The 25109-nt window shown below is 38.3% G+C and overlaps 1 protein-coding gene across 1 annotated transcript in view; it reads left to right on the plus strand.

Moving 5' to 3' along the window:
• Positions 1 to 25109, plus strand: part of AIG1 (androgen induced 1) — a 238562-nt gene that overhangs the window by 50525 nt on the left and 162928 nt on the right. Inside the window, 1 exon segment of the mRNA XM_059083298.2 lies at positions 15672 to 15827. Coding sequence (XP_058939281.1) covers positions 15672 to 15827 — 156 coding nt within the window.

The following is a 25109-nucleotide window of genomic DNA, read 5'->3' on the forward strand; positions in this document are numbered from 1 at the left end:
AGAGCCTTTTCACATGTTGACTATATTTATTCAATTGAAAGACCTTAGTTTAGTAGCTTGACACATTATGCTAAGTGAAATAAGCCAGTCACAGAAGGACAAATACTGCGTGATTCCACTTATACAAGGTATCTAAAATAGTCAAATTCATAGAAGAGAGTAGAATGGTGGTTGCTAGGCGGTGGGCAGAGAGGGAAATGAGGAGTTGCTAATCAACGGGTATGAAGCTTCAGTTATGGAAGGTGAATGAATTCTAGAGAACTTTTTTACCTTTTTTACAACATTGTGCCTGTAATTAATAATACTGTGTGGTACACTTAAAATTGGTAAGAGGGTAGATCTCATGTTAAGTGTTCTTACTACAATAACATACAAAATAAAAATGAATTAAACAAAGGAATTAATTTAGTGGCATAACCCCAAGACCTATCATTTATTGCCTTATGATTTGGTAGTGTTAATAAGTAACTACATCATAATATCCTATTAAGAGTTTTACAAGAAAGAGGGAATTGAGAGACCTAAAGAAAAACATTGCCAATGTCACTCCTATGTGGAGCTTCTGGAGAGTGTTCCAAAGAAAGAATTTTCATAGTACTTTCTCTTCATCACTTAGTAACACATTTCTAAGCTCATGTCTGGGAGCATTCTGGCTACCAGAGCAACTTAGATTTTTGCCCATATGTGCTCAATTTAAATATCAAACATGTCATAAACTTTGCCACATATATCTTTAAATCAAAGATTTTTGAAGACAAAGCAATTCAAAAGTATGGAATAATTTTCATAATATGCTGCCCTCTCAAGATGTATCCATCTCTAGAGCGATACTTGAGTTATTGAGTTAAGTGGAGTAAAATCCACTTCTGCGCATGAGTAACAACCACTTAATCTAAAAGCACACAGGCAGCTGGTCCTGATCATAACAGATGCATATACTGTGGATGGAAGAGAATTGCACTGAGGCCCTACACTTCCTATATTCCCAGAGGAAGGTAGGCTTTGCCAAAGTGTGGAGCCCTCACTTAAGATAAAGGGGAAAACAGTTATGTGTTTGCAGTAGCTTATGAACACTTTGGACTTCGTTATCTAAGTGGCTTATCCCTTCTTCCTCCAGTGTTTGGGATTTGAGGCTTCTACCTAGATAAAGAGTCTTGGGCAGAGGCCTTTGTCCCTACCTGTAAACCCTGTTCGGTGTACCGCTTGGTGTGATTAGCACAATCACAGCATAACAAAGGAGAAGGAGGCCACTAAAAAGAAAGATTTTTCTGATTCTGCATTTGGGCAGATTTCATTCATAATATTTTGTTGTCACAAAAGTATATTCTGTCCTGGGCTCAAAGTCAGTAATGGATTTTTTTTAAATAGCCAAAGCAGACGTTATATACACTATACATAAGCTTCCTCGTGGTCAATCTATAAGTTTGACATAATTTGATGAACACCTGTAGATACGATATTCAATTCAGTTCTAGCATCTGATGTCAGTCACAATAGAAAAGATGGCTAGATTAGCTGTTATTTGCCCACTATATTTCTACGTGATTTCTTCTAGAATTTACCAGTTTGAAACATCAACCTTCAGCTGCTGCATTCTGATCAAGAGAGTTATTGACTGTAAGTTGAACATCCATGTAATATTAAGAATGAAGCGTATATATATATTTTCCTTCAGAATGTGTGAGCATACTACAACTTTACGTTTTCTATGGACTAAATTTTTGTGTCTCCCTCCCCCGAAATTCATATGTTGAAATCATAACCCTCAAGGTGATGGTATTAAGAGGTAGAATCTTTGGGGTGATTAGGTCATGATAATGGAGCCCTAGTGAATGAGATTAGTGCCCTTATAAAAGAGACCCCACAGAGGTCTCTTGACCCTTCTGCCGTGTAAGGACGCAGCAAAACCAAATGTAAAATAGATAGCTACTGGGAAGCAACTACATAGCACAGGGAGATCAGCTCGGTGCTTTGTGTCCACCTAGAGGGGTGGGATAGGGAGGGTGGGAGGGAGACGCAAGAGTGAGGAGATATGGGGATATATATATGTATAGCTGATTCACTTTGTTATAAAGCAGAAACTAACACACCATTGTAAAGCAGTTATACTCCAATAAAGATGTTTAAATAAATAAATAAATAATTATTTTTTTAAAAAATGATCCTGAAAAATAGAAAAAGACAGCCATCTATGAACCAGAAGGCAGGTCTTCACTAGACACCAAATCTGCCAGCACCTTGATCTTGGACTTCCCAGCTTCCAGAACTGTAAGAAATAAATTTCATAGTTTATAAGCCACCCAGTGTATGATATTTCTATTTTAGAGCCCAGATGGACTAAAACAACATTACGTAAGCTTTTCTCCCAAAGATCATTTAACATATCTTCCTTTCCCTTTTTTTCCCTTCCTCCTTCCCTCTCTCCTTCTCTTCCTTCTTTACCTACCGAAGGTGCAATTAAAATATCACTACTAGTTATTTGGAGAAGCTATTAAGGCACTTTCTTAGGATCCACTCCAATGTGGTCCGCAGCTAGGGCTTTCTCACTAGCAAGTGGTCGAAGGCCGCACCGTTCACATCTTAACTTGTAGAAAGCATAAGTAAGCATTTGATTTTTCTAAAGCCCTGTGGTAATTATTTCAAATAAAGTTATTGTTAATGGTTCTGATTTTTAAAAACTACTTCCAGAAGAATCTTATTTGGAATCACCTAGAAATTTATAAACAGGTTTTTTTTAATATACTAAATTTAGCATACTATACCCTGGACAAGACAGTTTTTCATAAAGTTGTTTTTCCCAGCTATCTTTAAAGTTTGGTATAAATTTTAGTATGCTTCCTGATATAAAATTTAGTATACTTTCTGATTTCTAACCAACAACAGAGTATTTTCATTTATTTGTTATTCTGGTGAGGAAATTTTTGCTAGCTTCCAAAGTTAATGTACCTTATGAAGCAACATAAAATATGCGTTTTCTGTTTTCTGAGTTTTTAGAACTCTTAGGCTGTTTCTCCTTGATTTTATACTTTTAAATTTATTTTGATCTCTTAATGGGTGGTATTGAGTTAGAATCTGTCGGGAGAAGTTTCCAGATGAATACTGTTTTTAGAAGAAGAACTGTGTATTTGTATTAATACCTGTTGGAACTCCAGAAGATTTTGGATTTTCCTCCATTATCCCATCCACAATAAAAGTGATGAGACTACCTTTACCCCTTTATGGGGTATATTCATTATTTTCTTTTGTTCTGTCCATGTACAGCCTTGGCTACTGATGGGTTTTTACTATTTATTAGCTTTTACTATTTATTAGCTGGGTTTTTTTTTACTACTTATTAGTATTTACTATTTATTAGCTTTTAAACACACACTTTGTATGTTTATGAGAACAGAAATGTGACAAAGTCAAAAGATGTATTACTTTAATGTAACTGAAAGGAAAAATGCCATTGCTTGTATTTCTATTGCTGCAAGGCACTCAGTTGCTAGTCACTGTTTTATAAACATATATTTTATATTGATATACTTAATTGATAGGTTTCTAAATTATCTCTGATATTTTTTAGAACCTATACGCTTCTGCGCATTTGGGTTCCAATTTCTTTTAAAATTTTTCTTTGTCCCAGACATTTACAATCACATCAGTACATGAAATTCACTCCTCACATACTTTTTTTCTCCTCAACTTCCCTGACTCTTATCATAACCACCCAGGATCTTCTTGCCATGGCCGTCCCTGGATCTCCTGGTCATTGAGAACAGCTTGACCTCTAGCTCATTCTTGGATCACAGTCTCCCATCATTCAACTTGTTCACTCCTACCGGACCTGTGACTCGTCCCGTGTTTTTCTCTAACCACTCTAAACCCTGTGATCTAGCTCTTTAGTTATTCAGCTCCGGACACCCTCACTGCCTTAGCGCCTGTGGGTTTGCCCGGACGACGCTCATACCCATTAGGTCCATTTGCATGCCCTGTGACTGGGGCACTGAGCACTACTGGAAGAAAATGCAGGTACCCCCCGATTTTCCAGAGCTCACTGTACACCACTTGGCTTTTATGAAAGTACCTGTTTTCCCTAACTGAAAGAAATCCATAGAGGACTTTCAATTTTATGGGGAAAAAAAAAAAAAAAAAGAAAGAAAAGTGGAAAGAGCATTCGGCATTTGTTTTACAGTGAGTTATTATAGATGCTCCCGGGCAGTGAGAATGGCATTGCCAAGCTTCTTCCCCTGGAAATACATTCAGTATCACAGCATCAAGCCACCATAGCTTTGAACTGTGTCTGTGAGCATCTGTGCTTTATGTCAGTTTATTTTGTGCATCTGTTAGCAAGATGTGTCCTAAGGTAATTGCTTCTCTGCTTTACCCTTTTCAGCAGCTTATGAGAGGTTCATACAAACACTCTACTTTCGGAGAGCGGGGGGCACCTGTAATAAAACAGTGCAGCTCAGTTGAAATATAGCTGTGTAATCTCCTTCTTTACGGGGCCCCCAGCATTTCCCGGCCATCCTTCTACCAGCCCCAAGTCAGGTCCCCTCTCTCTCCACTCAGCTGTCTTTGCCACTTGTTGTTAATTCTGTAATTAGTAAATGTGTGTTAATACTACACCCCAGATGTTGTGCCAATCTCTAGGAATACAATATTGAACTAAAACCCAACCCTGCCACCATGTGCCTACAAGAAAGTCAGGCATTTATAAAACAGCAACGCTAATGATGATTTCATTACACTTGAATCAAGTGGCAAAAAAATAAAAGGTGACCTGAAATGCATATTGGGCAGGGAGAGGGAGACTCTAACTTGCTCTAGGTAGCATTTTATTGTTATTCTTGTCTTGCTTTTCCTTATAGTTTTACCACATGTGTGTCCCTGGTCTAATATTGTGGGTTTTTTTTTTTTTCCTTTAGAACTTTATCTAAATAGTGTGATACTTTCTCAGTCTTCTAAGATTTGCTTTTATTGTTCAGTGTTATGCTTGTGTAATCATCTGTGTTGGTATATGCAACTCTAGGTAATTTATTTTCACTGCTGTATTTTTTTTTTAATACCTCTGTTTATCCATGGTTGAGTCTATGCACGTTTGGGTTGTTTGATTTTTTTTTTTTTTTTGCCATCATAAACAATTCAGATATGAATAGGAAAGATATGATAGAGATTGGTTAATTTTCAATATGCATGCAAATTTTAGCTCTGGTCTTTCACTTCAGCCTTCTCTATCAAACACAAGTACCACAAATTAGTAGCAAATTTGACCACTTTGAATGCTGCATCATATTTAAAATTTTACAATAACATCTCCATCAGTTTTCCTGATGTACTATCTACAGAAGGTGGCATAAAATAATTAAATGACCCAAAGTCAAGAGATAGGTCAGACCCTCTATCTGAATAATTAAAAGCAAATGTCCTTCCCTCATTCTTAGCATTTCATTAGAATAACTAAAATATTGTCAGCAACGCTATTAAATATCAGGGAAGTCATGGTGAATTAAATGAGATATCTATTGTCTCTCGGCTCCAGATTCACCCTATAATGCCTGCTCTTCCATAACTTTTTAAGCATTTCTCCTTCACATTGAGGATAAAGTTGAGCTTTCTCAGTAAAGGGCACTGAAGGAACATTGCAGGAGGATGGGGCTTCACTTACTGCTTCCAGCTGCTGCCCCAGTGGTCAGCTGTGTGGGTAGAAGGACATTTAGTATCGTTCTGCCCCAGCCACAGGCAGGGAACGTGCAGTCCCTGCAGCTCTTCCAGCAAGAGCACCACCTGCACCAGGTCTCCTGCCCACAGTGGTAACTCAACTCTTGTGCACCTGCACATCAACAGAGGCCCCCTTTACCTGGGAAGGCTGCTTCGCGGTGGAGAATTTCTCCACCATCCAAATGGCTGCAAACACACCTTCTCTAGTGAGGTCTGAAGCCCATCCTTGGGGAGGGGGCTTCTTCCAAGTTCTTCTTTCCTTGGTTACTCTCCCTGAGCCCTGGGGCACCCTCTAGCATTCTGTTTACATCTAATACTTACTCTCCTGTGATAGCCTAATCATTCTTTATATTAAACTTACCCTACTTAAAAAAAGTCAATGAAAAACCTAAAACCTAGCATAAACTTACACGTCCAGTGTTCTAAATGTCACCAGTTTTTAAAGTACAAGAAAATCGTGTTACAATTTAGTTATGACTCAAAATTATGTCCAGTAAGTGACAGTTGACCCTCGAATAAGGTAGGAGTTAGGGGCGCCAACCCCCATGCAATAGAAACACCCATGTATAACTTTACAGTCAGCCCTTTGTATCCAAGGTTCCTCATCTGTGGATTCACCCAACTGCAGATCATGTAGTATGTAGTATTTACTACTGAAAAAAATCCGTGTATAAATGGACTCGGGCAGTTCAAACCCACGTTGTTCAAGGGTCAACTATTTTAAAGCTATAAGAATAGGTTGTTTCTCAATAGAAACATAAGGTGATAACTTTGTGAAGAAAGTAATGGTCGTATTTACTTTGTTACCTAAGTAATTGAGAACTGTAGTGTATTTCTTAGTTTCCTAATGTAATAAATAACAGTACCACTTCTAACTTTTTAAAATTTCATACTCGTCTAAAGGGCAGAAGCATATACCTAAAACTCCAATCTCATTCCATGTTGTATACTCTAGGTACCAGGAGACATACCTAAGACCATTCATAGGTAAATGCATCTTCAACTTTACTAGATAATGCCATTATTTTCCAAAGTGATTGAACCAAAATATACTCCCTCTAGCATTGTTCCACATCATCTTCCACAATTGATATTATCAGACTTTTCTCTATCATTAATGTAATTATAAAATGTCTTAGGGACCTTTCATTTTTTCTGAGATTTTACATTGGCACTTGAGTTGATTGGTGGTAGGACCCTTCCAGCACTAGCTTCATACTTTCTCAAACTATAAGAACCCTGGGATTTTCTAAATACTCTTAATCTAGAGGTAAAATATTTTGGAGTCATAGATGAACTAGTGGAGAAAAGAAATGAAAAGAATGATTCATCTCATACCTTTTAGGCTCTGCACCAGTAAACTTCAAAATGACATATTAAACAAATGAATGTGGTAGAACAGTGGCCAGTTTGAGTTAAAAATATAAAATAGTATGTGTTAGGGAGTGAGACCTTTCAGAGCCCATCCAGAAGCTTTGCGTAGAAGACCCTGTTTCTGAAGGCAGAAGGCAGCATCTAGAAACAGGGAACTGCTTTCATAAGTACTTTAACCATTCAGTTCCCTGCCAAGTATTTATCTACAATTATGCAGACATAGTCTTTATGTAGACTCAATGTTAGACCAAAATCAATAGATTCATAAATATTAAAATAGAAATGTCTATGGACAGGGGCTGTGTTTTCCTAATTGGCTTTATTAATACAACTTTACCTGCAGATGTATATGCTCTAAATACATATAGTTTAGTTTGTTATGTATAGATTGTGCATGGGTTATGATTCTATGTCAACTTATCACATAAGATCTGATTTGGTCTTAATTCGGGTCCTTTTTAATTTAGGTTTCAGATTTACCTAACTCTTTAACTAATGCTTATGTTTGGCACTTAAATCATCTTCTGCTGCAGTAAATTGTTACCACAAGTAAAAATTTAGTCAGATAAAATAGATTTTACAGTGTTAGAAAATTTAATGCACTTCAGAACAGATTTGTGTTACTAAAGTTACATTTTTTTCTTTAAATAACTGTTCACCACTGTTACAATCGTTTAATAGTCTGCGTTAGTAGTTTACTAAGTGTTTTGTATGTAGTAATCAATAAGTATTTGTTAAATAAATCAATGGTGTGTTTAATTCAGTATTTGAAAGGATTCATGCTAATACTAATAGTTGAAAAAACCCTTTAAGCCTATAAAAGTTTTGAGGAACTTCTAATGTCAGTGTAGCGCCGTGAAAACACCCGAGGGAAATTTTCTGTCATATTTGCAGATTAGAATGGAATCTCTGGAAAGATCCCTGCAGTGCTGTTATCAGGATGGTGCTGGAACATGACATGATCGCACCCATCACTTTGTGAAGCAATCCAAATGTCTTCTTCTCCTTGCTTAGATATTGAAAATGATTCTGTGATATTGTAACGAATTTTGTGGAAAAGCTTTCCTTTCCAAAGCTGCTTATCTAAGTGCATTATTTCTGACTGAAAAGCTATTTTTCTTTCTGTCTGTCTGAATGGATTGCTAGCCAGTGGTGACTTATGGCTGACTTCATCGATTTTTCAGTAATGAGATAGAGCAGTCTGAGGTAAATGTCTGTGTACATGGGCAAGGGCTCTAAATCACATTCTGAAAACCACGGGCTTGATGATGCAATGAGTCCATCTCCTCAGAAATGTTTGTGGTGAAGATTCCTTGAAAATGCTTGGGCTTAAAGCACATCACTTAAGTGGCGGATTTAGAAACATGAGTCATTAGAGTGAGAGAACCATATTGTCTTGTTCAGGCTGACCCTCTCCAAGGGTAGTAACGGAAAATTCACCAGGCAGTACATCTGATGGGTATAGTCTCAGTGGATGAAGGAGGCAGAGAGAACTTGTGGCACTTTTAAATGCATTTATTTCTCTACAGAGTAACATTCAAACATGTAACTGATCACGGTTTCCATGTAACTGAGACTGTGTACTGTAGAATTGCCACAGATGTTCGGATGTCTCAGGCAAGGAAGGCACTGGAAGCAAATGCAAAAGAATCCTTGCAGAATTCACTCATCTCATTTCATACTGAGTCACTGCCCCTTGGTGTCGAAATACGTTTGGGATTCACTCTTGATCTTGATAATAAGAAGGAGTTGTGCACTATTAAAATGTAAGGCATTTGTGGAATGGAGGGGGAGTCCCTTAGAAGATTGTGTGTTATGGTATTGCTATTTTGTAGCTCTTGTATTCTTTCAACATGGTGTTTAACTCCTTCAGTCAAATTCACTCTTCATTGAACACATGAATTGCCATGGATTGCTTTTAGACAAGAACTGCATTGAAAGTTTTATGAACTGAAAATAAAATAACTGTTTATGCTATATAGTACCACATGATATATGACTGTGTGAGATACAGGAAGACCTCCAACTCACACCATTTCTCCAAATGTGTTATTCACCCTTCTGCATAGGAGAAATTACACAGATTCAAGACATCCATGTATGAGTCTCTTTTCTTATCTTTTCTTTTCTTCCTTCCTCCCTCCCTCCCTCTCTCTCTCTCTCTCTCTCTCTCTCTCTCTTTCTTTCTATTCTACTATTCTTTCCTAGATTGCATGTACATTTACTATACATGATATTGTACACTAATTACAAAAGAGTTTAGATAGATTTTTCATTTCTTCTGTATCATCTCCCCTTTAATTCATGCTCTGTCCTCATATAGAAGACTCCTCTAGGCCTTCCCTTATGACACCTATAAATCTCACTGCCTTCTTCCCATCTGTTCTCTCCACAGTTTTCCTTCATTCCATGATCCACGTCACTCCAATTTCATTGCCACCCGTCAGAGTTCTACCTTCTTGTTCCCTCTGTCTGCCGTGTCTAAAATTAACTTTAAAATAAGCAAAATCTTCAAAACAAACACTGTGGTACTCTTTGCGTTAATCTTACAAAAGTACAATATAATCAAAACGCAGTTCATGATAGATACAAGTTACTGGAAATCTTACTCCCAAAGGTCAAGACAGCTGTACTGTCTTTAAAAATTCATACAAATAGTGATTCCATTTCTTACTTAAGGTGCTGCTTCTCTTATTTTGGTGCATCCTTGGTTCTTGCCCGAGTTTGGCCAATTAGGCTGAAATATAAAAATTAGCAACTGAAATAATGACATAACTTGATATATAGACTATAGCTTTGGTACAATTACATATAAATGAGGATATCGAAGATGACCTGGTGAAATGAAATAAAACCCATTCTGGATAAACTATATCATATATGTTTGGGAATAAATGTTAGAAATCTAATGAATTTGCCCTCTAGTACAAACAGAATTGTAATAGTTTAGTGCATTCCAGAGAAAAAAGGAAAATAATGTTACATTAATTTAATAAAAACCACTCGTGTAAAAAAGATAAAGATATGAATGGAATTTTGGTACATTTCCACACTTGTGGAAATGAACCTAAACCTAAAATGACTCAGTAAACAAGTTGTGATTTCTGACAGGGAGAATTGAGGGGGCGGAGAGAAGATGCAGAGCGAATTAAACAGTAGAGAACATTCTAGAGGAGCAAATGCTAGAATGACTCAAAAATATCCTGGGATTTTTTTTTTTTCATTCTGATAGATTTCTATTTATATTTCTTGGAGAGATATGGTACATTTGACCACTTCATTTCTACACATGATGATACAAAATAATAAGAGCAACCAGCCTGCTAAGAACTCAAAGCCAGATGGTGTATATGTGTGTCATGCTGGGTTGATGGTTTGGAAATGCCAGCTCTGCAGAATGGCTGGAGCTGAATAATGCTCCAAGGTAATCCTACATGAGATTCACTTGTGCATCTCCATGTGACTTTTACATTCTTAACTTAATAAATTTTAAGTTACAATGGACAACATGATATATATAGGCAATAGAGTAAAATGTCTCTAATGTGATTTGTTAACTGTCAGCTCAAATCAAATTTTAACAAAGTAGCAGAAATCTAAAATGGTTTAACAGTTTTGGCTAACTGCTTCTTAAACTAGCAAATAACCAAAAGTCAATCCTTGCTTCTCTGCAGGGAATGATGGCCTGTTCCATAATTTTTAGGTATTACATTTTGAGGATTAGCCAATGTGAGTTAAAAACAAACAAACAAAAAACAGCCCTAACAAAACCCAACAATTCTGTCTGTCTCCTGATGTTTGGAAATCAGGTGAAAATTGTTTTTGGTACCTCCTTTCTTTGATTTCCACATACTCACTTTGGGGAAGTCTTCCACAGCAGTTCAGGCATGGAGGCCATACTGTGGTCGTAAGCAGGGGAGAGCCAGCTGAGAGACCTACAGACAGTGACAGGGTAGCCACCAGGTAATAGTGAGGGGACTGCTGTGTTAGATGACACCAGTGGATAAAAAGAGTAAGAAAAGGAATCAGCTGTAGAGAAGTATAAGATTTCATAGTACCATTAATCTTCTAAATTTAGCAAAATGTTGTTTAGACTATTGCATTTATATTTGCAGAACTTCTTTTGTTTTTCTCTTCTAGAATATGAGATTGTTTCTCCCCTTTCACTTGCATTTTAAATCTTCATAAAAGTGTCTGTTTCCCAAGAACCGGTGAATCATTTATTTATTTAACAAACACTTGATGAGTAATTTAAACCCTTCTTAAATAAGTTTTTGCTTCCTCTGTTTTGAGGATCAGCTATGGTATTACACATTTAAGATCATTATGCCTTCTTAGTGAATTGATCCCTTTATCATTATGAAATGTTCTTTATTTCTGGTAATATTCTTTATCTTGAAACCTACTTTTTGATATTAGTATAGCTATTCCATGTTTCTTATGATTAGCATTCATATTCATTTACCTTTTAACAAATCTGTACCTTAACACTTGAAGTGCTGTTTGCTTTTTAAATGCAATCTGTCAAGCTCTGCCTTTTAATTGGAGAGTTTAAACCATATGTATTTAATGTAATTATAGGTATTGTTGGATTAAAGTCTGATATCTTATTGTTTTCTCTGTGTCATCTGTTCTTTGTTCCTTTTTCCCAATTTCTGACTTCTTTTGGACTACTTTGATATTGTTAGTATTCCATTTTATTTCCAGTATTGGTTTATTAGCTGTGATAGAAAGAATTTCTAAATTGACCCCCAGAGATGTCCCACTGTAATCCTGGGAACCTGTCAATGAAAGAGCTATAACTCCTCTGATTACACTATGATATATGCACAGTTGACCTTAAGAAAGAGACATTATCCATGTAGGCCTGATCTTATCACATGAACCCTTAAAATCAGAAAGCTTTTTCAGGCCAGAAGAGGAAAGCAGAAGAGTCAGAGAGATCTGAAGCATAAAGAGTATTTGATATTCTGTTGTTGGATTTGAATATGGAGGGGGCCATCATACAAAGATTGGAGAGCAGATACAAGGAGCTGAGAGTGATTCTGGCTAAGAACTAACAAGGGAACATGAACCTCAGTTTTATAGTCTAAAAGAACTGGATTCTACCAACAATCAGAATGAGCTTGGAAGTAGATCCTTTCCTTGAACCTTGAAATAAGAGCCCTACTTGGCCAACACTATGAGTTTGGCATTGTGGAGCCCTGAGCATAGAAGCCAAACTAATCCACCTGGACTTCTGACCTTAAGAACTGTAACCTAATAAATTGGTGTTTTAAGCTGCTAAGTCTGCGGTAATTTGTTTTGCCACACAGACAACCAATACATTAGCTAAAGATCTCCATTTTATTGTTTTCGTGGTTACTCTAGGATTTACTATATGCATCTTTAACTTATCACTGTCTTCTACCAAATAATATTATACCACCTTATATGTAACTAAGAATTCAACAGCAGTATGCCTTCCATTCCTACCTTTTTGTCTTTTGTACTATTATAGTCATCATTTTATTTCTAACTGTGTTTAAGACCTCACAATATATTGTTATATTTTTGCTTTAAATAGTCAATATCTTTTAAAAATTAAAACAAATTAGAAGATAAATCTTTTATAGTTATCCACATATTTACTATTTTAGCAACTATTATTGCTTAGTATAGATTTGAAGTTATATTTGGTATCATATTCTCAATTCCTTTTACATTTCTTGTAGTGAAAGGCTATTGGCAATGAATTCTCTCAGCTTCTATTTGTCTGAAAATATCTTTCACCTTTGACAGTTTTTCCCCCTTAAGCACTTTAAATATATCATTTTACTGTTTTCTGGCTTGTGTTGTTTTATACAAGAAGTCTGAGATGATTTTTAACTTTACTTTTCTGTACATGTCTTTTTCTGTAGTGACTTTCAAGATTTCCTCTTTTTCACAGATTTTCAGCATTTGATTGCACTTCTGTATACCCAATAATCAACTTAAGAAATAAAATACTGATATAGTTGAGGCCCTTGTGTCCTTTCCTCAATCTTACCCTCCTTGTAGAGGTACCTAAATTTACTGTTATTAATTCCATGTGTTTCTTCATATTTTACTTCATATACATGCATCTTTAAATTTATCTTTGCATTTTTTGAAATTTATTTTAATGGTGTCAATATGCAGCATTTTTGTTTCCTTTTTTGTCTGTTTAGTGTTTTGTTGTGAGAATGAAAAATTGATGTGTGCTTAGAATTCCATTGTGTGACTATAGCATGATTTATTTGTCTAGTCAACTATTAAGAGATATTTAGATTGTGTCATTTTTCTGAAGCAATGAATGTTAAAATTAACTTTCATGTAAATGTGACTTCATAATGAAGTCACTAGATAAAAGAGTATATGCATCTTTAAATTACTAGATATTGCCAATTGTTCTTCAAAATGGTTTTCCCAATTTGCACTCCCACCATAAGGATTTTGGTTATTCTCCATCCTTATAATACTTGGTACTCGCAGAATTAAATTGTGAGTAGTTACATGGATGAGAAATGCTATCTAAATTTGCATTTCCCTGATTATCGATCAAGTAGGACACCTTTTAATATGTTCACTGCCAGATTGTCATAGAGATTATTATTTCCCAGTATGGCCACTCCAATTTCTCAGCTCCCATTAGGGTTGACATAAAGATCTAACCTCTAATGTCATAAGATGTGCTATGGAAAATTTTCCATGTAGGAAATTATTCTCTGAGTCATTTAAATCATTTCTGGTCATCACAGCATGATTCTTGCCAACACTTTAATTGTGCCATGCTCAACGTGGCGGTCTTAACTTCTCCTCTGGTTTTTCTGGTTGTAGAAAAGCAAGAACACTTAAGTCATTGAAGGCAAAAGATAGGTTAAATTATGAAGAAGAATAGAACATTACTATGACTAAGAATGACTAATAATAGCAGGATTTGTTGAGTTCAGAAGAACCCGGTGTATTATACGTAAAAAATACTGCAGGATTTTCGTTTATTTGACTAAACCTGGTGGTAGAACCTCCATCACTGGGAATTTTCAAGGTGGCTAAGATAAGAGTTTCACAATCTGAGTATGTCAGTGCTTTGCTGAGGGTCCTTCTTCCCTTTGTTCTGTGCCTCGGTAAGGAACAGAACTTTCACAGATTTGTTCCACTGCCAAGATGGTAATTCACTAAAAAAATTATTTTGTTATGTTTGCTAAACATAATGAGTAAAGTTGTATCTTTTACAAATAAATCATCAGTAAATTATTTCTTGTAAACGAAATCAGAAAAATTCCCCTGAATCTATTTTTCATGCTAAATGGGTATGACTTTGAGCCTAGGGAATATATTTTCTGCCCTTTCCATAATTTGAATTATCATCTGCCAAGCTACATTACAGTATGCTGCCTGCCTTCACTCGAGGCTAGGGATTATCAATACTTTTACCCCCACTTTAGGAATTTCACAAATAGCTGGGCTGTAGCGTTTCAATGTTGTCTCTCTGTGATAGTCCAAGTAAACATAGCTGATGTCAGTAATTCAATTTGTAATTGATTGGGGAATGTACCAGTGGTTGTTGTACATTTTTTTGGGAAAATGGTGTGGGTATCTAAGTTTACATTGCTTTGGACAGATTTTATTTCATAAAGATTGAAAACCTGAGAAGGAGGTCATTTAGTTCAAGTTTGACAACAGAAAATTGCTCCATTTCAGTCTTGGTTATTGCATCCAGTTGATTTCTCTATGACTCAAGGACTAGAAGCTTTCTACCACTTCCTTTGGTAGAAAAAATTTTGACTCTAAGAGATTAAATCATAGGAAGGTTTCTTCACATTCAGACTAAATTGTCTCGTTGATTAATGATCTTTTTAAAATTTTATTTATTTTATTTATTTATTTTTGGCTGTGTTGGGTCTTTGTTGCTACACGCGGGCTTTCTCTAGTTGCAGCGAGCCGGGGCTACTGTTCGTTGGGGTGCATGGGCTCCTCATTGTGGTGGCTTCTATTGTGTGGAGCATGGGCTCTAGGTGCATGGGCTTCAGTAGTTGTGGCACGTGAGCTCAGTAGTTGTGGCTCGCGGGCTCTAGAGCGCAGGCTCAGTAGTTGTGGCGCACGGGCTTAGTTGCTCCGTGGCATGTGAGATCTTCCCGGACCAGGGCTCGAACCTGTGTCCCCTGCATTGTCAGGCGGAGTCTTAACAACTACGCCACCAGGGAAGCCCTATTGATCTTTTTAAAGTCTTTTTCTTTGCACTTTTTAGATGTTTGTTAAATCACAGTAGTCAATATTACTAAACCACAGATGTGATGTTTTAAAATAAGGGACATGTCATTTGAGAACTGATACCGCTTTCTGTCCATGCATGTTTTGCATTTGTCCTTAGGTGTGCAAAAATGGAAGCAGTGTTTTTAAGATGGATTTGCTCACCTATGATAGCAAGTTGTAGATGTCTAACTCTTTTTCTACTTGCAGGGCTAGCTCTTAAAATGTGCTTCTGATCATCCGTCTTTTACCCTGTGTCATGTTGCAAAGGTGTAGCTTGTTTGCTGTCCTACAGCTTGAGTTTCTTTCGATCTTATTGACTAATCCCAATCATTGTCTCCCTCCAGGTTATTCAAGCTGTCTTTTTTGGCATCTGTGTGCTGACTGATCTTTCCAGTCTCCTGACTAGAGGAAATGGGAGCCAAGAACAAGAGAGGCAGCTCAAGAAGCTCATCTCTCTACGGGACTGGATGCTGGCTGTATTGGCCTTTCCTGTTGGGATTGTGAGTATGATGGAAAAAAGCATTTAACCACAAAACTTGGGTCTTATATCAGACTTCTAAGAGGGAAAAAAGGGCTCATTATAAGCTTCCATATTGGGGCTGCCATAACAAAGCACCACAGACTGAGTAGCTTAAACAGAAGAAATTTATTTTCTCACAGTTCTGGAGGCTGGAGGTCTGAGATCCAGGTGTCTGCAGGGTGGATTGCTTCTGGGGCCTCTTTCCTTGGCTTGTAGAGGGCCTCCTTCTCCTTGTGTCTTCACATGCTTTTCCCTCTGTGTGTATCCCTCTCCCAATCTCCCCTTCTTAAAAGGACACTAGTCATACTGACCAGAGCCCCTCAATGAACTCATTCAATCTCAATTGCCTCATTGAAGACCCTGCCTCCAAATATGGTCACATTCCGAGACACTAGGAGTTAGGACTTCGACGTGTGAATTTTAGGGGAACACAGTTCAACCCATAACCGTTTCTTCAGCAGCCCGAACTTGAAATGTATGTTCCGTGGGTCTATGACCATTCTGGTATTTTAGAACTTGGGAGAGGAAGTCAGTATTAGCTCATACTTCTTCACTTACCCAGTGGTGCCATTAGCTAACATCACTTAAGTAAATGCTGCTTAATGTTTGGGTCTGTTCTGGCTTTGTTGATTTTCATTGTTTTCAGTTAGATTCCCTCCTTAGCTTAACTTCCTTTACAGACCTGTTAATCCTCCATTGTCTGTACATAAACCATGTTTCTTTAAAGGGCTGGGGTCCCATGAGATTCTATAGATTTTAACCTGTGTATAGCCAGGAGAAGAATGAGAGAATGCTTGTAAATTGTGAGAACAGTTAAGATGTGTTATCTAATTCAAGTTCAGAACTTTCATTGGCCACCTGATTTCTGGGAAAAATAGAAACCTATGTACCAAGTCCAAGGTCCTCTGTAGGCAGAGTCAGAAAGTTGTTTTTTAAATCCTTCCAGGACTTCCCTGGTAGCTCAGTGATTAAGAATCTGCCTGTCAATGCAGGGGACACGGGTTCGATCCCTGGTCCGGTAAGATCCCACATGCCGCAGAGCAACTAAGCCTGTGCACCACAACTACTGAGCCTGCACTCTGGATCCTGAGAGCCACAACTACTGAGCCCACGTGCCGCAACTACTGAAGCCCATGCACTCTAGGGCCCGTGTGCCGCAACTGCTGAGCCCACATGCTGCAACTGCTGAAGCCCTCCTGCCTAGAGCCCATGCTCTACAACAAGAGAAGCCACCAAAATGAGAAGCCCGTGCACTGCAACTAGAGAAGGCCCACACAAAAACAACAAAGACCCAACTCAGCAAAAAAAAAAAAAAAAAAAAAAGAACTTTAAAAAAATCAATCAATCAATCCTTCCAATGACTCTTATTTATACCTGGCAGAAACGTCTATGTGCTTGTTCTAAGACCAGTTAGTGGGCACCCAGACTACCACTGAATTGCTTTTTCTATGTACTGAGTTGTGTTTTCTTGGATGAAGTAACCCTCAGCTCTTGACAACAACACGAGGAGAGTAGTATAATCTGGTCACACTTCTCTGTTCATTCCTCATCCTTACCCTCTGAAAACCTAGATAGATGCTCAGATTGAAGCCATCTACCAAATCTCTCAAACTCTGTTGCTTAACATAACAGAGTTAAATGCTTTACATAATATATTTGATATTTCCTTCTCTGGACTTGCCTTATAAAATGCAAACACTTTCTATCAGAATACTCATCTGAGAGAAAATTTCCATTGGTATAAACTGTAAAGACTAAACTTTCTGCATGTAAGAATTACCTAGAAAATCCAAGTCTGTATATTTTCTGTTACTTTTTACTGGCTTACTCCCTTGGAATTTTTTTTCTTCTTAGTTGCAGCATGCAAGATCTTTTAGTTGTGGCATGCAAACTCTTAGTTGCAGCCTGTGGGATCTAGTTCCCTGACCAGGGATTGAACCTGGGCCCCCTGCATTGGGAGCATGGAGTTATAGCCACTGGACCACCAGGGAAGTCCCCTTACTCCCTTGGAATTTCCACAGGCATGTCACTGACTCTGGAAGTCTTCCTTGGCTAGAAGGAATATAATAATAACACAATACAAAGGTAAATAGGAATACAATATTAACCATTTCTCTTAGCTCTGCCTCCGCTTCTGTTATGTGGTGTCAAACTGTGTCTCTGTGAGCTTAAGTTGTATGTCTTGCCACTCTCACCAAAGGCTCATTGCATATGCCCTTTAGACATTTATGACATTACTTTAGCCAAAACCTTTTTGCTCCTGCTTGAGACTTGAGATACTTGTCAGCTTTCAGTGTCCTTCCTGAATTTAGCCCGTGTATGTATGCTTCATGGTTTGTAAAAGAATGGGAGCCTTTTTTGTTTGCTTGTTTGTTTGATTACATCTGATATTTTCCTTTGTGCTTCACAACTTTTGTTGTTTTCTGTGTGTTTTAGAAGAGGGAAGAGAAGAAATAATGCCTTTAATTTCACCCCCCTTTTTAAGCCAGAAATCATAATATTATATTTTCATTACATAATGTACCTTTCCTAGCTGATGAGCTTCACAGAAGAATTTAAAGAACAAATAATCAGAGATGTGCGGTTTCAATGATTTCTTTAACTCTTACTTTTTTTCTTGCCCACTGGTGTTTTGTAGTCAATATTTATGTTTTTCATAATTTTCCCTGTTATTATGAGTCATTTTCCCTTTTACAGTCACTGGCCTTTTATTTTTCCTGACCTTTTTGGAGCCTTCTCCCCACTCCTTCCTCTCTTTTTCTCTTTTTGTCTCTCTCTTTAATATTAGGAAGAATCCTGGCCCATAATTTCCTTACATTTTCCATTGTTCATTACTCTCTCATTTGATTTTTTGTATCTGTTTACCTGATTTCTCACTCTAATGCACAGAAATGCTTTCTGAGGCAAAAAGCTGTTAATGCCTTCTTCCTAGACCCCATCAATTTTATTGTGAAGTCATATTTACAGAGGATATGAATTTGGTTCTTTATAATCATTTTTATCCAAAATATTTTTTTCATTAAAACATACAATTTAATGATTTTTGCCTATCTCTCCCCATGGTTATTTCCCAGCTTTCCTTTCCAATGAGCCCTAATCTTTGCTATGACTTCTGTAACTCCCCATCTCCCCCAGCTGTTCAGTAGGGTCTGGAATTCCATGGTAGTTTTACCACTTAAGATTTTCTTCCTTGTTAACGTATATACCCTTCCTGAAGCAAAGCCATTAGGAAATCACCTGAAGTGGTGTCGTCTTTACTCTTCCTGTGGCTCCCGGCCTGGGAGGGAGGTGCCTGGCCCAAAGAGTTCATTATATCAGAAGGACAGGAATAGCAGTAATGCCCAGGACCTGTAGGATCTGTAGTGTAAGAACGCCTATGTGTGCAAATGATTGGTTATAACATTTGTAATTAAGCAGCTTGTACCATGTTGGTTGATATAGTCAAGATCCTAAAGGGCAAACTATGCCCAGAGAGCCTGGAGCGTGGCTCAAGCATCCTAAGGAGGAAGGTACAGAGGCTCAGCTTAGAAGCCTGTGGTCGGTCCCCAGAGACCTCCAGGCTCTGACTGCCAGGTGACTGCCAGCCTCACAGAGGACTTCCTCTGCTATCTTCTCCTGGCTTCCTCAGCTCCACGCCAGTCTGTTTGTCAACCACAAGTTTGCGGGGGGTTGGGGGGAAGCAATGTTATTTTTGCTTCCTGGTACAGGGGCAAAAAGGCAATGGGCATAGAAAGAGGGCAGAATGGCAGCTGAATGTATCACCTCTTCTCAAAGTTTCCCCAAGAGACCTCTTAGGCCCGAGCTTTTCTGGCACTCCCATTGTCTCTCTCTCTCTCACCTCAGCCCTAACTATGGCAGCAAGAAAGACCTGGTAGGTTATCTAGGATTTGTATTTTCTCCACTAATGCTTCCTCCAGTAACGAGCCGACAGGAATTGCTTTATGTGGGTATGAAGCACTAAATATGATTTTGTGACCCATGGACCTGATGTGTGTCTACTTCTCTCTCTCTCTCTTTCTCTCTCAAGGATATATAAAAATAATGAAGCATTCCAATCCAATATAATTGGGGTAAGGCTTTGTTTCAGCGTAACCTTGAAGAAATCAGGCAGGGTTGCTTGAGTGAACATAGCATGTATCATCCTGATTTGTGCAGATTCCCATAAATGCAAAGCTGGCCTTGATTAGTAACGCTAATGGCCGGAAACCACCACCACTCCCAAAGCCTTGCAGCTCATTTTTGCAGGGATAACCCCTGGGAGGCTCTTCTTACCATGTGCAGTTCATTTCTGAACGCTGTCCCCCTTTTAAAGAAGCATTACAAATAATTCTATGACATTATGTGGTCTGGAAGCACTGAAGTTTATTAGGAGCAATCAAACCAAGAATGTCTTTTGTCTCCTGTGAGTTCGTTGACTTTTGTGCTGGCAGATACTCTTCTAGTTAAGAGAATAAAGCTAAGGCTTTCAACCAACAAGAAAAAAAGAGAAAGAGTAGCAAACAATGAGTATGATGAGTATGAAATTGCCTCTTTCAAAAACCCTAAATGTGTCTCCAGCTGCTATCCCAAGCAACCCATTTAATGACGAAGAACAATTATATATTTTCCATTAATTCGAGCCTGTGCATCCCGTTCCTCCACAGCTGCTCAGCTTGCGTGATGTACATAATCCCATCTCACCACCTCTCCAGTACACCTTTGTCCCTGGGCTTACCTGGGTTACTCTAGACCAGATGCTGGGTTGCTGCTTTGCTAACCTTGATGGATGGGTGAAGATGAGGATGTACCTGTCTCAATAAAGAAGCAGTGGGTCTGAGAAGGTCCTGGAAATTTGGATCTGTTCTAACCTAGGATGGGATCCAGGGTATCCTGAGCAAGCTAGCATGTGCCCCGCTGAACTTTTCTGGAATTTGAGCTTTTCATCTGAGTTTAGTCTCAAAGCTATTTGTTAACTCTTTCTGGTGTTATAATCATGTTCTGGTAAAGACTTTGTGAAGATTTTACATGTAACAACCTAGTCTAGACCCCTTTAAAACTCATTTTTGCTTGTGGTGGGAACTGTATGGTACCTGCTGCCTTAGGAAACGTGGAAAATGGAGTTTGAAATTTCAAATGCACATTCAAAGAAAAAGTATCTAGCAATTATTTTCAGAAAGAGATCCCTCAAAGTCTTCATTTATTGATATACTAGCTAACTCTAAACCATCCTTCAGAAAAATTTTGTGATGCATATAAATTTTTTTTTTTTTTTTTTTTTTCTGGTGTACGGGCCTCTCACTGTTGTGGCCTCTCCCGTTGCGGAGCACAGGCTCCGGATGCGCAGGCTCAGCGGCCATGGCTCACCGGCCCAGCCGCTCTGCGGCATGTGGGATCTTCCCGGACCGGGGGCACGAACCCGTGTTCACTGCATCGGCAGGCGGATTCTCAACCATGGCGCCACCAGGGAAGCCCGATGCATATAAATTTAGATGGTTATACCTCTACGACTTAAAAAAAATTATTTTCATTTCCGCTTTTTAGAGGTAAGAGATTGGCTTAAATAGAAAGCAAACTTAGTAATGAATATTAGTTACTAATATTAATGTCCGTTAATGTAACACACAAAGGAAGGGAATTTGATTCTATTTGAGATTGTAAATAAAAGCAGATGCTTTTCTTTCTGTTTTGATATTAAGGGGAAACTTGGGATTTAATACACTTAATATCTCCTGATCCTCTCTTTATTAAATTTTCACACAGGTACCTAAAAATCAAACTTTTTTCTATTTTCTTTAAGCCTTCACTGATGTTATAAGTTTCTTCAAATGCCCTTTTTCTTTCTCTTCATCTTTGAAGTTAAAAATATAATATCTGCTAGGTCATATTTTATGGTTAAACCCAGTTCATTTGGGGTTGAGTCAGTCATAGACTTTCGCCCTGCACTGAAATGAGTGTGAGTTTAGTTGCCTAAGGGGAGGTTCGGAGATGAGGATGCATTCAAGATCAGTTAGGAAAAGGAGCCTTTACCTCCCATTACCATTTTTCAGTCTTCTGAAAAATGTTCAGAAGACTGTCATAACCTAAGCTAGGTGAGTTGTCTTAAACTCACCTTTCTGAATGCCTTTTCAAAAGACCAAGGGCATAATATGACTAGACAGATGTACCTGATAGAGAACCAGGTTGCTTCTTGACCATCTTCTATATTCTTCTCTCCTAAATGAAAACCAAAGATTTTCTGCCTTGGTGAACTATTTAATTTGTACGCATCCATGCCAACTCAGAGGAGTCAGGTTGCAAGACAAATATCTTCAATACAAAAAATAACCACACTTTGACAAAAATTTTACTGTAGGTGCCTACTTTTAATCACTCTACAATGAAAACCACACATTTATATCCAGAACATTCAAAGGACATAAGTTCTAGTCAAGTCAGTAGTTTTTTGCAGGTACATGGAGCTTACTAGGGATAGCAGGCACTGAGTGCTAGGGGCCATATAGTGGTGACTAAGAACTGATCTTGCCCTTCAGGGTCTCACAGTTTAGAGAAGGTGACTTTATAAGCCATATTAGCAAGTAAATTAAAAGGTAACATGATGAGTATAACAACACATGCAGGTACAGAAGTAGCCCATAAGAGGAAAGGATTGGTTTTACTGAGTGGGAGGTCCTGGAAGACTTCCCAGAAATGATGATATCGGAGCTCTGTTTTGAAGAATAACTAAAAAACTTATTGGATGTGTAAGTTAGTGATACTCTCAGCTGCAAGTAACAGAACACCCCCAGGTATTCACCTGGCTCACTCTTTCACTTCATTCAAGTCTCTACTCAAATTATTCCACCTCAGAAAATCTTCCATGAATAACCTTTATAAATCAGCCTCCCTCCATCATTCTGTATGCCCTTAACTTACTTTATATTCTCCTTCATTGTTACTGCTACCTGGCACATTATATGTTTATTCTTTTATTTCTCCGGTATGTCTTCTCTGACTTGACACCTGCCCTATGAGGTTAGGGAGATTGTGTGTCTAATTTACTGCTATAACCCAAGCATCAGAAGCAACGTGTAAAGAATTCAGTATTTTTTGAGTGAATATCCAACCAACCGTGGCTTAAGCAATAAGGATATTTAATGTTTCATAAAACAGGAAGCCTATAAGCAGGTAGTTTCCGGGTTGTATTGCTCAGTATTGTCATTTGAGGCTTATGCATTTTCTGTTTTCCACTTTTCTGTCTCCAGAGTCTTGGCTTTTTGTCTTTGAACATGATACCTACAATCTCAAAAGCGTTGATAAACCACCAAACATCATATGCTTTGCACCCATGTTCAAGGCATGGAGAGGAAGACACTCTTAAGGGAGCTCTCCCTAAGGGTTTGTCTCTTCATCGTACCAATGAACCTTTTCCAGAAGCTCCATCAGCCAATTTCCCCATGCATCTCATTTGACTGTCACATGGCTAGAACTGGCTGCATGGAATGCTGGGAAAGCTAGTAGGACATGAAGGGAATGAGGTCACCATGAGGGCTTAAATTAATTATGATTTATCCTGATGAGTTAGGAACACTGCTGCCCAAGCAAAATCACTAGTTTCAAGAAATATTATAAGTAACAAATTTTGAGAATAATAATTAAATGTAAAGTAAATAAAAACTAATCGAATTTTAGATTATTTATTGTTTATGTTGATATAAAAAATAGATATTGTAAAACTGATGAAACTAATCCTAGACATTTTCTACCTTAGCCAAGAAAGGCAGATTTTTTCCATTCATTCTCTGCCAATACCATTTTTTGGTGCATTCTCAGCAGTATTATCATGAACAACTGTCTAAATCTGACATTTGAAGAAGTTCTTCTCAAAGAAAATCACATATGTTACACAACTGACTAAATGGCTTATGTTCATTTTCTGAAACTCCATATGAAATTTGTCAGAGGTAGCCCTGCTTTAGTCCAGCGACCGGGTTCAGTGAGTAAAAATCTGCCTTTAATAATAGTCCCCTTGGGCTTCCCTGGTGGCGCAGTGGTTGAGAGTCCGCCTGCCGACGCGGGGGACACGGGTTCGTGCCCCGGTCCGGGAAGATCCCATGTGCTGCGGAGCGGCTGGGCCCGTGAGCCATGGCCGCTGAGCCTGCGCGTCCGGAGCCTGTGCTCTGCAACGGGAGAGGCCACAGCAGTGAGAGGCCTGCGTACCGCAAAAATAATAATAATAATAATAATAGTCCCCTAGAAATCGTAGAGAATTATCGTGTTCTGTATACCATCTCACAGAGTTCCCACTCTCTCTAGGCAAAAAGGCCACAAATATATCTCAGAAAATGAAGATATCTTCTTCCCATATTTATATACATAAGTAAGATATGTATTTGAAATATGTAATGGTGAAAAAAGTAGACTTGTTAATTAATTCTACTATTAACAATTAACATAAATAATGTTAATTCAATAACATTAATAATGTATATGATTCTTGTTCTCAAAAATATGACACCCCCCCCCCCGAGACTTCTCTGATGGCGCAGTAGTTAAGAATCCACCTGCCAATGCAGGGGACATGGGTTCGAGCCCTCGTCCGGGAAGATCCCACATGCCACAGAGAACTAAGCCCGTGAGCCACAATTACTGAAGCCCGCGCGCCTAGAGCCCGTGCTCCGCAGCAAGAGAAGCCACCAAAATGAGAAGCTCGCGCACCGCAACGAAGAGTAGCTCCAGCTCGCCGCAACTGGAGAAAGCCCGCGCGCAGCAACGAAGACCTAACACAGCAATAAATAATTAATTATTTTTTTTAAAAAAAATGACACCCCCCCCCACCGAAATCAGGACCTTTTGTATGCGCTTGTTTGGGGGACCAAGAACAAGATGCAGTATTAGTTGTTGATTTAAAAGAAAAGGAAAGAAAAAAGGAACAGTTTCATTTTTCGTGTTCCTTCTCTGCATGTTCCCTTCCCTCCCTCTCTGTCTACTTCTGTTTCTCTCTTTCTCTCTTACCTTTACCCCACCCCATCCTTCTACCACAAGCATCTCCTTCTTCATAGAAAAATAAACAATTTGCTGTGTGGGTGTTCCTGAAATTACTACAGTCCCCGTGGGCGTTTTGAGGTAACTCTTACCTGTTTTAGCTGGATCAAATTGTGCTGTGTTAAAGCAGCTCATATCAAAAGGAATATTTCCCCCCAAGGAAGGAGCTAGTGGAATTTCCACCTACACAGAATGTATTAACTTTTTGTTGTGCAATTACCATGCTAATGATTTGCTTATTTTGCTACAAAGAGCCAGTCCT

Source organism: Kogia breviceps, chromosome 13 (assembly GCF_026419965.1).
Source record: "Kogia breviceps isolate mKogBre1 chromosome 13, mKogBre1 haplotype 1, whole genome shotgun sequence".
In the NCBI taxonomy this organism is placed as follows: domain Eukaryota; kingdom Metazoa; phylum Chordata; class Mammalia; order Artiodactyla; family Physeteridae; genus Kogia; species Kogia breviceps.